This window comes from Rhinatrema bivittatum, chromosome 5, assembly GCF_901001135.1.
Source record: "Rhinatrema bivittatum chromosome 5, aRhiBiv1.1, whole genome shotgun sequence".
NCBI lineage: Eukaryota > Metazoa > Chordata > Amphibia > Gymnophiona > Rhinatrematidae > Rhinatrema > Rhinatrema bivittatum.
Genome location: NC_042619.1, coordinates 52,346,434 through 52,361,456, shown reverse-complemented (window position 1 = coordinate 52,361,456; position 15,023 = coordinate 52,346,434). Strand labels below are relative to the sequence as shown.

The 15,023-nt window shown below is 45.7% G+C and overlaps 2 protein-coding genes across 9 annotated transcripts in view; one reads left to right on the top strand and one right to left on the bottom strand.

Moving 5' to 3' along the window:
* The window catches only part of LOC115091956, a 19,237-nt gene extending 18,570 nt beyond the window's left edge, over window positions 1-667 (top strand). For 2 of the 7 annotated variants that reach the window (XR_003856852.1, XR_003856851.1), the window contains 3 exons: window positions 16-85; window positions 182-237; window positions 529-667. Coding sequence is in view for 1 of the 7 variants with exons in the window: in XM_029602346.1 (XP_029458206.1) it covers window positions 182-208 (27 nt within the window). In the remaining 6 variants the exon portion in view is untranslated. Of the gene's footprint in view, window positions 1-15; window positions 238-528 lie in introns of all 7 variants that reach the window. The other 5 variants (XR_003856855.1, XR_003856853.1, XR_003856854.1 and 2 more) reach the window with 4 other exon arrangements.
* The window catches only part of LOC115091957 (hephaestin-like protein 1), a 27,555-nt gene extending 12,532 nt beyond the window's left edge, over window positions 1-15,023 (bottom strand). For both annotated transcript variants that reach the window (XM_029602348.1, XM_029602349.1), the window contains exons 1-2: window positions 14,889-15,023; window positions 11,403-11,565 (exon numbers count right to left, since the gene is read on the bottom strand). In XM_029602348.1, the coding sequence (XP_029458208.1) occupies window positions 11,403-11,565; window positions 14,889-14,987 (262 nt within the window). In that variant the 5' untranslated portion in view covers window positions 14,988-15,023. The remainder of the gene's footprint in view (window positions 1-11,402; window positions 11,566-14,888) is intronic.

Below are 15,023 nucleotides of genomic sequence, written 5' to 3'. Positions count from 1 at the left end.
AATGCGTTGCTTTAGTTCTTGGTTGCCACATACGAAATTTCTAAACACATATGAATATACAGTGACTACAAAAACATACAAACGGGTACCATATTTTTCAAGTTTAATTAGCATTTTATAGATGTCATAAGCATTCTAATGATTGTATAATACAGAAACTCACTTTCCATCATCTTTTCAGATGTTAAAGCTAATAACCATAAGATGACCATGTTTGCACACTGAACACGTACACAGGTAATACCACTGAAATAGAATTGTAATTAAAGAATTGGGATATATTAATTTTCTTTGTCTCTATGCCATTGTTTTTTAACACAATTGATTTTCAACACTTGATTATATTTATATGCTATTTTATTAACGTCTCCCACACTGCCTAAATCTTAATGTTACCCTTGTTTTTATATATATGTCAGTCATGTTTAGATATTTATCATTTTATTGTTGTTATTTATGTCCATGTGTCTTAAGTATTCCCAATATATTATGTATTCATGTCCTTGTTTTTATTGTTATCTTTTATAGCCCCTGAGGCAGCCACGCTGTGGCGAAACTCGGCTGGAGTCGGGCTACTTTTATTCAAATTTTTATCAATAAATTTATGAACATACTTGGACATCTGGCATCTATTTTATTTTCTCCAACATCACCTCCTTAGGGACATCTATGAATTGGAAGACCTCCAACATCATATGGTGGGCATCCTCCTCAGTTAAAAGCTGGAAGGGGATGGTTTCTGCCATCGCCCGCACAAAGCTTGCGAAGGATAAGTCCTTGGGAGGCAAGCGGGGCCTCTCATATGGCAGAGAAGGCTCCGACAGAAGGTTGTCGGAGGCTTCCTAGGAATGTTCAGAGAAGGCATCATTCTATGGGTCGTAAGGGGCCTCTTACTCACCACTAAACTGCCTGGGTTGAGGAGGGAGGCCAAACCCCAGAGTAAGGGGTGCGGGCAGCAATGGTTGGTGAGGTGGAACCGACAGTGCTGCCATCAAGGGCACCGGGACCTGCGAAGGACGCTGGGGCACCGGGAGGCCCGACGACGGGATCCAGCATCGGCGGTAGCACCCGTGGAGATGGGCGCAGAGCCACATCTTCTTCCTCCAAGACAGGGGGAGGCACTGGTGGTGGACAGGGCACTGGGGGGCCTGCCAGCACGGGCTGCGTCAGTAAGGCACTGAGCAGCATACCCAGCCTTTCCAGCAGAGGCGCCAACATGGAGGGTGCTGGTTCTGATGCCGGTATGGGGGCCGGCGTCGGTGGCTGCTGGAGACCCCAAAGGGCATTTAGCATTGCCTGTTGAACCATGCGGTCCAACTCCTCTTTGAAAGCGGGTGCAGACAAGATCAACCCTGGAGTAGGGGGCAGGCTGGTTGTCACTGGAGTGTCCACGGGGGTCCGCGGAGGCTCGGTGCCCGGCACCGATATCGGTGGGGAATGCCTTGGGCTCCCGGATTTGGAAGAGATCGGGATCTCCTCTCCTCGGGGCCTCTTCAAGGGGGTTCAGCCGCAGTCCCTCCAGTATTGGTGCCAGCACCGGACAGTGACGACTATCGGTGCCGGTGTCTATGTTTCCCACGGTGCTCAGCTCGGTCCTTCTCCGGCACTGAGGAAGACTATCCAGAAGCCTTTGAACATCCGGATGTCGGTGAGGGGTGATCTCCTGCCCCCTGATCATCACGGCGGGGTACCGAAGGCAAAGGCTCCAAGTCAGACTGATCCCTGCGACTTGACGTACCCATTACTGAAGTCGATGAAGCCGATTGCTTGGAAACAATCAAGTGCTCCATTTGTCCAGGCAGGTGTGCCTGCCTTTGGGGGTCATCTGAGCACAGCTGGGGCACCGAAGGATGTCGTGGGAAGGCCCGAGACACAGGACATAGATGTCATGTGGGTCTGTAATGGACATAGTCTGCGGACACTTCCTCAAACAGGTCACCCTTGAAAAAAGGGCGGCGTGCAGTCTGTTACCGTCGTCCACGGGGGGGGTTAGATGCTCAGGAACCACAAGAACGCTAAAGACACCTACCGAATGCCGGAGGAATCGATTCATGATGGGGGACCCCGAGGCGGGAAAAAAATCAAAGAAAAAACATCGAATTCTTCCATGAGGAAAAAAGTTTGAAACAGAGCTCCACAAACTGCAAGGTAACAGCACTGCCGAAAAAAGGAGACTGAAGGGGACCCCGTGTGGCTACGGGGTTAGTGGCATGCTGGGCATGGTCAGTGATGGGCTCCATCTGATGATGTCACCCATCTATGAGAACTAACATCCTGCTTGTCCTAGGAGAAAAATATATACAAGAGGTGATAAGTTTTTTTATTGAACTATTTAATATATTTTCTTGGCTAGCTTTCATGAGTAACCAATAAAAGGAGGAACGGCATCAAAGCATTGTCAGCGTTTTTTTGCCTGCTACACTCTCAAATTTGACTCGGATAGTCAATTATAAGTTTGTTGTAAGGAACTTTTTTGAACTGAGCAGTTAAACATTTCAACCCTTCTTGAACCTTTGGGGATACAATACTGTTGGACTATAATTCTTGATTTCACTTGAACACTTTATCAGTCTATGGGCTCCCTCCGGATGCAGTCTTCATGAAACACAGCCCGTGTCGGGGGACCGCTGATTCTTTGATATAAACAGTTTGGCTTGATGCTGACACTTTGAACCTATTTTGCTTGCCTAAATAGAATAAAACTTTTTTTTGAACTTTATGGACATTGTGGAACCTTTGATGTCCTTCCCCCTTTTACTGGTTATCCATTTTTGATGGACTGACTGTGGCCTAGAACTATTATCTGCTTATAGCTTTCACGAGTTACACTCCCTTCATCAGGTCGAAACAAAATGAGTAGGTTAAAGCAAAAGAAGATGTTGCCTGAACATATGCAGTAAGTAAATCACAGATTACATTACAATGGTGGCAGTGTGCCGGGGACAGGGAAAAGGAAGGAGGAGGATGTGTCTGCAGAGTGATAAGAAGATGACAGAGCGATCCACAGAGAAAATTGTAATCTATTTTCTGCCACAGAAGCATCCAATTCATTCTCGCCGTAATTTTAGCTTTTGTGTGGCTACCTCCCAGCACCAGTTGAAGAAGGGGTTGGATTCGGCCTGCGTGTTAGGGTTTTGCTGTACTTTATATTGCTGTAAACTGCTTTGGCTTGTTTTTACAAGAAAGGTTTTCTATAAGGGTGAGGCTGCTGGTGTTCATCAATTGTTCTGGGTCCAGGCATTAAGCACTGCGTAATATACCTTAAGTGGCTATTTGCAATGGAACTATTGAAAGAAATTGGGAAACAGACATTTTTTGAAAAGAAGGCTCTGGATTTTTTTTTTTTTTCCAAGTGTGGGGCTTAATTTTGAAAAAAAATGTTTATTTTCAATTAATACAACCACAACGATACCTTGTAGCAAAACATTTAAGCAATATAATTAATTAAAACAAACTCCTCTCTCCACCCTCCCCACCAGCATACTGAAAGCAATTTTCACCTTAAATAATACTCAATAATAAAAAATAAAATACAATAGTAAAATACAATTTTTCAAAATGTTTACATTCAGATAAACCAAGTACAGAGGAGCCGTGCTCAGTCAACCAAGAAAGAAGGTCCTATCCGCATCCAGAAGTGGCTTCCAGATTTCATTAATACTGCAATAGCTTTCTGTTTGGGTTAGGTTAGACATTCCAATGCGTACGTAATCCAAATAATAATAATCATTATCATCAATTGTATCCAAGCCTCCCAAAAAGGCACTGCAGGACTACTGCAGCCACTAGATATCAGTTCATTTGTGTTATCATCTTCCTGAAGATTTGTAGTTTTTCTCTGAATCACTAAGTACTTTTAATTAAATCGGACAGTATAAAAGTCTAAAAAGAATTAAATAAGCTTTGAAATTCATATAATAAGAGGATAAGGATTGTGGCAGGATCGGTGGCAATATATGATTCTTGTTTTGAGATTTTAGTCTCAAATCCCTAGGACAGCAATCCATTTGTTTAAAAAAAAAAAAAAAGCTTCTCTCCCAGCTCCCTCCTCCTATTGGACAATCACATCCCTCTATAATCCTGCCCACCTAAATTTCCTAACATAACTCATTTCCAGTCTGCATGCTGCTCAGCCCTTTCAGATCCCAACACGAGGTAAGTAAATGTGAGATATGCTTTCCACTTTAGATAGGTTTTTTAAAAAGATTGAATTATATATGTTCTGCAAATGACCCCGCTGTGGCTCACAAAACGGGACTGTAAAGAAGTGGGTACTTTGCTTCGAAAATTCATATGGAATGGTAGAAAAGCATGGCTAGCACTTCACATTCTAATGCAACCAATGACCAAGGGCGGACTGAACTGTCCCAATCTACGTACATATAATTTGCCTTGTTTGCTGAGACACCTGAGAGATTTATTAGCTGGAACCTCTTATTTCACCCCCACAGAATCCACTGAAAGACTGGCTGGGTACCTCCTCATTCAATCCCCTGGTAGAGACCACCAAGGAGTCCTTGTCACAGGTAGCAGCTATCCAAATCCTTATACAAGTGTGTTGCAAGGCATGGGTTTTTCTATGTTCCCAGGTGAATCTCACATCGAAATTGTCGGCGCTACTGAGCATATGCGCTCATGAATATTTTCCTCCGGGCACCTCCAGTTCTATATTCCACAAATGGTGGGACAAAGGGCTGATGTATGTATAATCAGTGTTTCTCAAAGGCAACGCGTCAATTATTTACTTTTCTAGAGTTACAACAAGCTTACTCGTTTCCAACCTCGGATTAGTTTTCATATATGCAATTTAGGCATTTTATTCACAAACATGAGAGTGCGATGCGAATCTCACCACAATTCTGGTCCCTGCATAGCATGGTGCTGGTCTCCAAATTGCAAAAACCATCTATTGCAGCTTACCGTAAATACCTACACATCAAGATAAAGCACGACGCAATGGTAGATACATTTAGCAACTGGCAAAAATGGCCAGAGTTCAACGTTAACAAAGCAGGACTATACTCAATGGGGCAGATTTTCAAAGGGGTACGTGCGTAAAATACGCACGCACCCCCCGAAAACCTACCCCAAGCTCCCCCTGTGCGCGCCGAGCCTATGTTGATTTACGCGCATCCCGGGGCTTTCCTGGGGGTGGGGGGGGGGGGGGGCGTGTCGCGGCAGCACGTCATCTGGGGGCGGAGGCGGGGCCGTGGGCGTGATTCAGGCCCGGGGGCGTTTCGGGGGTGTGGCCGGGCCTCCAAAACCGCTCCCGGGCTGGGGAATTGCGCTGCTGGCCGGCGCGCACAAGTTACGCCTGCCTCAGGAGGAGTGGCCTCGGAGGGAACAGAGGCAGGCTGCGCGGCTCGATGCGTGCAGGCTGCCGATTTTGAGCAGCCTTGCGCGCGCCGACCCCGAATTTTAAAGGATATGCACGGCTACGCACGTATCTATTAAAATCCGACGTACTCTTGTTTGTGCCTGGTGCGCGAACAAAAGTACGTGTGGGCGTACTTTTTAAAAATCTACCCAGATGTTTTCAAGACATTCCAGAATGGTCCGAGAGTGTACTCTTTAGAGCAGTGGTTCTCAACCTTTTTTCTGTCGGGACACACCTGACAGATGGTTCTCACATGCGTGACACACTGACCCATGATCGTCACAGGGCTAGATGTAAATGTACAGTTTGCATCCACGGGAACCCCCCTGATCCACAATAATGGATGTAAAGCAGAATTATGACATTCCCCGTTCAACTCACTCTACAAAAAAGATATTCTGGTTCTGGTGTCATCTCAGTAACAGCAACTCAAACTCCTTCTACTTTCAGGCTCAATAGCCCTACTTATGAAAAGACAGCAGTTTACCACCAATGCATGTCCTCTTGAGAAAACGCAACAAATAAGACTGATAAAACACTTACATGCTAGTAAAATATCTCTGTAACAGACACAGAACCGACCTAACATACTCCCAGGATCTGTAGTAATGCACATAAACTAATCCACACACAGTTACACCTGTATTATGGAATACACTCAAACAGGAGCAACCCTATCTATGAAAAGGCAACACTACAAATATTAAATCAGGCCCTAAAAACCAATACATCTCTTATTAGGAAAACAGAACTAGCAAGCAGCTATAGATCCCCACACAGAAATAATTGTAAAACTATACTAATAAGCAGAATAAATGTTTCACAACAACTATGAACAGAATAACATCCAACAATTAAAAACTCATAAAAACTATTAAAAATTCTCCAAACACCAATAAAATATTTCAAAAAAAGCAGACACATCACATAATATTAAATAATTAAAATAGCAGTCAATCAAGAAAAATAAACTTAAAAAGCCACCTTTACTTACCCCCTCAAGCAGCTTTCCTACTCCTCTTCCATGCAGGCTGTAGCACACACCAGAAGCAGCAGTAGTGGCTAAGCTCTATACTCATGGTCCTCTTCCTTAGGGCCCATGTCTCTCACACACACACACACCATACCAGTCATGCCCCCATGACCAGTTTCTGTCTCTCACACACCAATCATCTCCCAGTCTTTGACAAACACACCAGTCACCTTCCTGAACAGTTTCTCTCATGCCATACACACACACACAGGCTTCCCACTCCCGTGTTCCACTTACATATATGGGCTTCTCACTCTCATAATCACTTTCTCTTTCTCACATACACTCACCAGTCTCTCACTCCCATGCTTGTTCTCTCCACATGCACAGGCTTCTCATTCCCATAATCACTTTCTTTCTCTCCCACATACACACACACCAGTCACCTGATCTCTCTCATGCATACACACACAGGCTTCCCACTCCCATGTTCTCTTTCAGATATACAGGCTTCTCACTCCCATGCTGTATCTCACACACTCCCAGCTTTCTCACTCCCATGCTCACTCTTCACATGTACAGGCTTCTTATTCCCATAATCACTTTCTTTCTCTCTCTCACATACACGCAAACACACCAGTCACCTGATCTCTCTCATGCATATACACACACACATAGGCTTCCCACTCTCATGTTCTCTTTCAGATATACAGGCTTCTCACTCCCATGCTGTGTCTCACACACACCCAGGTTTCTCACTCCCATGCCCACTCTTCACCTGCACAGGCTTCTCATTCCCATAATCACTTTCTCTCTCTCTCTCTCACACACCCGTCACCTGATCTCTCTCATGCATACACACACACACAGGCTTCCCACTTCCATGTTCTGTCTTACATACACAGGCTTCTCCCTCCCATGCTGTGTCTCACACACACCCAGGTTCTCACTCCCATGCTCACTCTCTTCACATGCACAGGCTTCTTCCCATAATCACTTTCTGTTACACACACACACACACCAGTCTCTCTCTCATTTCCATGCTCGCTCTCCACGTGCACAGGCTTCTCATTCCCTGAATCACATTCTCTCTCTCACATTCACATACACACCAGTCACCTTACCAACCAGTCTCTCTCATATACATGCACACACACAGGCTTCCCACTCCCATGCTCTCTCTCACATAATCAGGCTTCTCACTCCCATGCTTTCTTTCACATACACCCCCACAACACCAGGCTTCTTACTCCCATGCTTTCTCACATACCCAGATTTCTCACTTCCATGCTTTCTCTCTCTCTCTCTCTCACACACACACATCCCTGACTGTCTCACACTCTCACATACACATCAGTCATCTCCTTGAGCAGTCACTTTCATTGTCTCTCACATATACACATACATCAGCTCTCTGACCAGTTTCTCTCAATCACACATACTCTCGATCAAATACATTCTCTCACTTACACACAGGCTCTCAATCACACACATTCTCTCACTTACACACAGGCTGGCTGGCTGCTTCTCTCTCTTTCTGTCACTCACTTCCCCCCCCCCCCAGCACAAGCGGTAGCTGCTCCTCCAGCCCCCGCAGGCCAAGAAGGAAGAATTCCATCGATCGCGGGAGGCTCATGCTGCTCTCTCCTTCCCTTCCGCTTTCTCCCCCAGAGCAGGAAGATCAGCTGCCTCTCCTGCTGCCACCGGACTCCTGCTATCTTCGGGCGTCCGAACTTCCTGTCGGGGGGGGGGGGGTAGCGGAAGCGCAGCGCACAACGTCCGCTTCCTCCCTCCCCCCCCAAGCAGGAAGATCGGCGGACCATACGGCCCGACGCCCGAAGATAGCAGGAGGCCGGTGGCAGCAGGAGAGGCAGCTGATCTTCCTGCTTTGGGGGAGAAAGCGGAAGCTGTGCGCGACGCTTCCGCTCCCCCACCCCAAGCAGGAAGATCGACGGACCATACGGCCCGACGCCCGAAGATAGCAGGAGAACGGGTGGCAGCAGGAGAGGCAGCTGATCTTCCTGCATTGGGGGGAGGAAGCGGAAGCTGCACGCGGCGCTTCCGCTCCCCCCCCCCCAACAGGAAGACCGGTTGGCCATACGGCCGCAGCAGCGCTTCCCCATGTGTGCCGTGATGGCGCGCGAGGCGTGGGTTCTCTTGCGGCACGGCCTTTCTTCTTCCCGCGCACCACTTCCTGTTCCGGGTCCGGGGGGGGGGGAATGCAGGCGCGGGAAGAAGAAAAGGGCAGCCACGGATGCCACAGCTTTTTTTTTTTTTGCACCGCTGCCGTTCCCGCTGGGCTTGAACGTGCTGATAGCCCGGCGGCAACGGCAGCAGGGAAGAACGAGCAGCGGGAGGGACCGGGAGCCATGCGACACCTGCCGGTGCTTGGCGACACACTAGTGTGTCGCGACGCACCGGTTGAGAACCGCTGCTTTAGAGAACTACAATATAAATTCCTGAGACAATTTTACATGACTCCAGGTAAGGCCTACCGGGCACACATGATAGAATCCCCGATATGTGACAAATGCCAGACTAACAATGGGTCTTTCCCACATAGCTTTTGGACCTGTCCCAAGATTAGGACAGTCTGGCAACAGATTATAATCCGATATAGCCAGATGTTAGCAGCTGTATTGCCAGAAGATCCTATGTTGTGGCTCTTTGGCACTTCTCCCTTTAATCTACCAGGGGTGAATGCATATGGCCTAAATTTATTAAAAAAGACAGCCTTGTGGGGAAAAAGGTCATACTCTCCTGTTGGGTCTCGGATCATTGGTTCTATCTCTTAATCAAATTGTACTCTCTGAAGTATCTCAGTGCACGGTCAATTTCAGTGAAACGCTGGTCAGAAATGAAAAAGGTCTGGAAGCCCCTAGATGATTACTTGAAACCCACAATATATTAGTCGGTTGTACCCATACAAGGAGGTACTGACACACAGAAAGGGGGGATGTGGGTGAGGGGCAGGGGAAGACAGGGAGGGAAGAGGAGGATAGGGAGGAGGGGTAGGTAACACATGAAACACTGATACCGACTGGTACTGGTTTTATATAAGTAGTAGTTCAGGCAGACAGTCGGCTTGTATGTACTGTTGTGCTTTCACTGACAATTTGATCTGCATATAATGTGACAGTTATCAAGATGTCTTGGTTGCATGTCTCACTGGTTGTAATGTTTCAGTGTTTGAAAAACCAATAAACACAAGTTACAAAAAAAAGATTGCATTATGAATGTATATTAAAAGATGCATAAATGGACAGCCCACAATTGGTGGTGGTGGTGATAATTGGTGCTATTGCTCACAAGTTACAAACTTGTGCTACTTCAGCCCCCTTAAAATTAAATTTAAAAATAACTTTTTATGTCTTTGCTGGAATCTCCTGTTATTTTCATCTACCTTTCTTCTGTGATCTAGAGGGTCCTACCAAAACTATAGGAAGAATTTCAAATACTTGGGGCAGAATAGCAGACAGAATGATCAATGAGGCCCTACTTAAATCTCAATTTTGCAGACATCCAGGATCCGCCAATATTAGGCCTCTACCACAATATAAGCAGGGCCTTCATGATGCAGCAATAAAAATATCCAAATCTAGGCAAAAAGGTGGTCAGACTTGCTGGGCCCTTATAGCTTCACTTTATCTGCATTTGTTGCTGCACAGTACTGAATTTCTTATTCAAAAAGGCAGGTAATAAATCAAGATAAACAAATAAATCCAGAAAGTAAACATATGCCGTTTCCATTTTATTGGCTCTGTAATTTAAATAATACCACAATTCATGAGAAATGGACTACTTTTAGGGACAGCCATCTAAACAAGAAATGAAAAAATAATACAGGATTACCAGGGGCCTGGAACTTAGAACTGGCACTGGAGGTGGACAGCCCGTGCCCTCTCACAGAATGCCACCATCCTCAAGGGGGTCCAACATAAGAACATAAGAAAATGCCATACTGGGTCAGACCAAGGGTCCATCAAGCCCAGCATCCTGTTTCCAACAGTGGCCAATCCAGGCCACAAGAACCTGGCAAGTACCCAAACACTAAGTCTATTCCATGTTACCATTGCTAATGTCAGTGGCTATTCTCTATGGGGTAGATTTTAAAAAGCATTTACTCGAGCAAAACTGGTTTTTGCTCGAGTAAATACACTTTACTCAAGTAAGTGGGCTTTTCAAAATTGCTACAATATATGCTATTGAATTGTCCATAGGATTTACTCAAGTAAGTGCACTTTACTCGAGTAAATAGCTTTTGAAAATTGCTACGATAGTATGTCACATTTACATGCGTAACTCCTTTGAAAATGACCCCCTAAGTGAACTTAATAGCAGGTAATGGACTTCTCCTCCAAGAACTTATCCAATCCATTTTTAAACACAGCTATACTAACTGCACTAACCACATCCTCTGGCAACAAATTCCAGAGTTTAATTGTGCGTTGAGTAAAAAAGAACTTTCTCCGATTAGTTTTAAATGTGCCACATGCTAACTTCATGGAGTGCCCCCTAGTCTTTCTATTATCCGAAAGAGTAAATAACCGATTCACATCTACCCATTCTAGACCTCTCATGACTTTAAACATATCCCCCCTCATCCGTCTCTTCTCCAAGCTGAAAAGTCCTAACCTCTTTAGTCTTTCCGGGGAGCTGTTCTATTCCCCTTTCATTTTGGTCGCCCTTCTCTGTACCTTCTCCATCGCAATTATATCTTTTTTGAGATGCGGCGACTAGAATTGTACACAGTGTATTCAAGGTGCGGTCTCACCATGGAGCGATACAAGCAATACCATCCTCAAGAGGCATTTATTCTCTCCAGGCAGCCCACTAGGGGAACTGCCTGAGCAGCCGAAAGGTGCATCAGAATAAGCCGCTGCCTGGAGGTGCCCCTCGAGAGTCTGCGCTTTCAGGAAGGGGGAACCTCAGCCCCTCAACCCTTGCATCTTCAGAGGAAGAACCCACACACACACACAGAGTGCCAACTAGCCTAGGGCCTGCCTTGCTGGGATTTCATCATACTCTGTCTTAGATGTCAGTGTTACGCACCTGATTTTCTGTGGATAGTAAAGGTTGTTTCCATGCCAGCATGGATGTGATCTGTCACGTGGCAATGCAGCAGCCATGTCCCAGGGTTGCCCGCTATGAGTTCTATGGTCTGAAATGTCCCAGGAAACAGGTCATAGACATCTGCTCTGTGCTCCTTCTCTGCCTGTAGCAAGGAGAAGGATAAATAAGAAGTGCAGATTTGAGTTTAAAACATTTCAGATGTCCAGTTTTGTAACTTATTATTTCTAAGTCTTTCAGTCATATTCCACTTATTCTGACCAAAATGATGAGCGTGCTTTTTCTCCTCTAACTTAACGCCGGTCCCAGGAAATCTCCATTACACTACAGGTAAAAGTCATGTCTTGTTGATCCCCGTGTGTACTTTTACCCCCATACAGGGTGGGCAACTTTCAGACGGGTGATTTACACAGCTAAAATGCTGTTTTTTACCTGTGAAAATGGCTTTGAAAATTGCTCTCTTGGGGGGTGGGTCTTTTTTTTTTTTTTTTTTTAACAGCCCATAAAAATGTGTGGCTGTCACATGCACAAATTACTCCAATAGTAAATTCACTTTGAAAATTACTCAGCAAGCTTCCCCCCTCACAAGTTACAACTGATAATTTGTGCAGGGGGATTTTCCACGAAAATTAACACATGCTTAAAGGTGAATTTTCAAAACCTTATACATGTAAAATACAGCATAGATACGCATAAGCAGCCTTTATTCATGTATTTCATATTTTATAAGAATCTAAATAATGCACATATGTTCACTTTTGTGAATGCATGTGAAAAAGGGGCGGTGCGGGAGGCGTTTCAGGGCGGGGCTATCTGTTACGCATGTATGCTGCTATTTTGAAAGACACTTGCATATATTTTCCAACTTTCTTGCGTTATGTTTACACCTGCTATTTATCTGGCGTAAGTGATATTAATTGTGTTTATTGTGTTGTACTAACAGGATGGGAGGTCTGGGTAGACTGGTTGGGGGGAGAGTTCAGGCTGAAGAACTAGGAAGGTCTCAATTACCTGGAGAAGGGCTGGGCGAACTGGTAGACTGATTGGTTAACTGGTTAATTTCCTCCACGTGCGAGTGTTTTAAAATTGGCCGACTTATGCTTGTAAATCTGGACTTATGCAAGTTAAGTCCTAGTTTATTTTCATGCGTAAAATACACACACGTTATACATTTATAATAGGTGTGTAAAGAACGCATGCTCAATCCATTGATATACGTGACTTCAATGTATTCACACATAAGCCTAGGTATTTTGCGTGATAGAATTATGTGTATTTTATAAACATGCACATATACACACATATTATAAAATACCATAGCAAATATGCGTGCGGCCACATGCATGCATATGTCAGCGTGTGCAGTTGTTTGAAAGTTATCCCCATACCGTTCAAAAAAAAAAAAAGTGTGCAAATCCGAACCCCACCCAGACTCTGCCATCTTCCCCCCCCCCCCCCCCCCAGAACACTTCTCTACTATGCACCTAATTTTACATGCATATCGGGTGGGACATTTTCAAAAGGCTATTTCAGTAGTTAAAGCACTGTTTTACCTGCAGAAGTCCCTTTGTACACTGGTTTAGATCCACTGAGTAATAGAAATTATATTAATGGTACTGAATTTGCATTAATTGCACTGCACATACATACCTAATAACTGAACAACATTTAGAATATAATGAAATGCTTCACCAGCACAGTATTTCTCAGTGGTTACACTGTTTGCTTGATCAGGGCAAACAGGCATTACATTTAGAAATGCTCTAAGGTGGCTTTGGCTCTCTGAGATCAGGGAGTGGTAAAGGGAGGAGGGGGGTCTCTGAAGATTGCAATGCTCTAAAGCAGGGGTCAGGAACCTATGGCTCGGGAGCCATATATGGCTCTTTTGATGGCTGCATCTGGCTCGCAGACAAATCTTTAATAAAAAAGTAAAAATCTAACAAAATCCCCCACCCTCCTGGCGCCCCCCAAGACCTCCAAAATTAATTTACTACAACCCCCACCCTCCTGACCCCCCCAAGACCTGCCAAAAGTCCCTGGTGGTCCAGCGGGGGTCCGGGAGTGGTCCGGGAGCGATCTCCTGGACTTGGGCTGTCGGCTGCCAGTAGTCAAAATGGCACCGAAGGCCCTTTGCCCTCATTATGTCACTGAGGTCGACCAATGTCGGCGGTAGCCCTTGTGACATTGTAAGGGCAAAGGGCCATCGGCTGCCAGTAATCAAAATGGCGTCGACGGCCCTTTGCTCTTACTATGTCACAGGGGCTACCGCCGCCATTGGTCGACCCCAGTGACATAGGGCAAAGGGCCGACGGCGCCATTTTGACTACTGGCAGCCAACAGCCCAAGTCCAGGAGAGCACTCCCGGATCGCTCCTGGACCCCCGCTGGACCACCAGGGACTTTTGGCAGGTCTTGGGGGGCATCAGAAGGGTGGGGGTTATAGTAAATTAATTTTGGATATCTTAGGGGGTCGTCAGGAGGGTGGGGGTTGTAGTAAATTAATTTTGGAGGTCTTGGGGGGCGTCAGGAGGGTGGGGGGTTTTGTTAGATTTTTACTTTTTTATTAAAGATTTGTCAGCGAGCCCTGGACCCCCGCTGGATCACCAGGGACTTTTGGCAGATCTTGGGGGGGGGGGGTTAGGAGGATGGGGGTTGTAGTAAATTAATTTGGCAGGTCTTGGGGGCGTCAGGAGAGCAGGGGGTTGTAGTAAATGATTTGGTAGGTCTTGGAGTCATGAGGGTGGGGGGTTGTAGTTAGTATGGCTCTCACAGAATTACATTTTAAAATATGTGGTGTTCATGGCTCTCTCAGCCAAAAAGGTTCCTGACCCCTGCTCTAAAGCCAGTACAGGCCACCATACCTCTCTTTTCGCCCAGCAACATCTATTCCCATTTCTCCTGCCTCCAACCGCTGCCCAGTATCTCCCCTTCTAGCAGGCAGCATCCATTCTCCGCTTTCAATCTCCCCACTCCTACTGGCAGCGACTCCAGTCTCTGGCTACACTCATATCACTTTTCCTCCCTCAGTCCTTCAGGTAGCAGACATGTACAGTTCTTGCACATCGCATGCTTACAGTCTTGGCTCCCTTGCCCTGCAGACAGCTCCATGACGCAATTCGGGCTGGGTGACATGAAGCGATGGCATTACATCCAGATTGAGGCAGACACCCTACCCTGTTTGCCCCATCCTCATCTTGGCCTTCAAAATTTGGCACCTTAGATAATTCCCCATATTACCAGTGGCTAAATCTAGTCCTGTCTTGAAAACTAGAATGCTTATCCCTTCCTGTGGTACTGTAATTACATGCTGAAAACGCCCATTTGAATGTGATTACTGCAGTGTTCATACTATGAAATGATTCCAATTTTTCAGCAAAAATTTACAGTCTACACAGACAAACACACACACCACACGCACACGAATCTGATTATTTCTGATTATTTGTCTTTTTCAAAAAGTTTACCCAACCTTGAAGAGAAAGCTCTGTGCATGAAAGTGTACAGTGTGCATATCTGCTTCATTCCCCAGGCCCAGCAGATACCAGCTGGTCTTTTCACCTTCGGTCATCCTCAGCCCATGAAGATTGCCGTAGATCTTTCCATT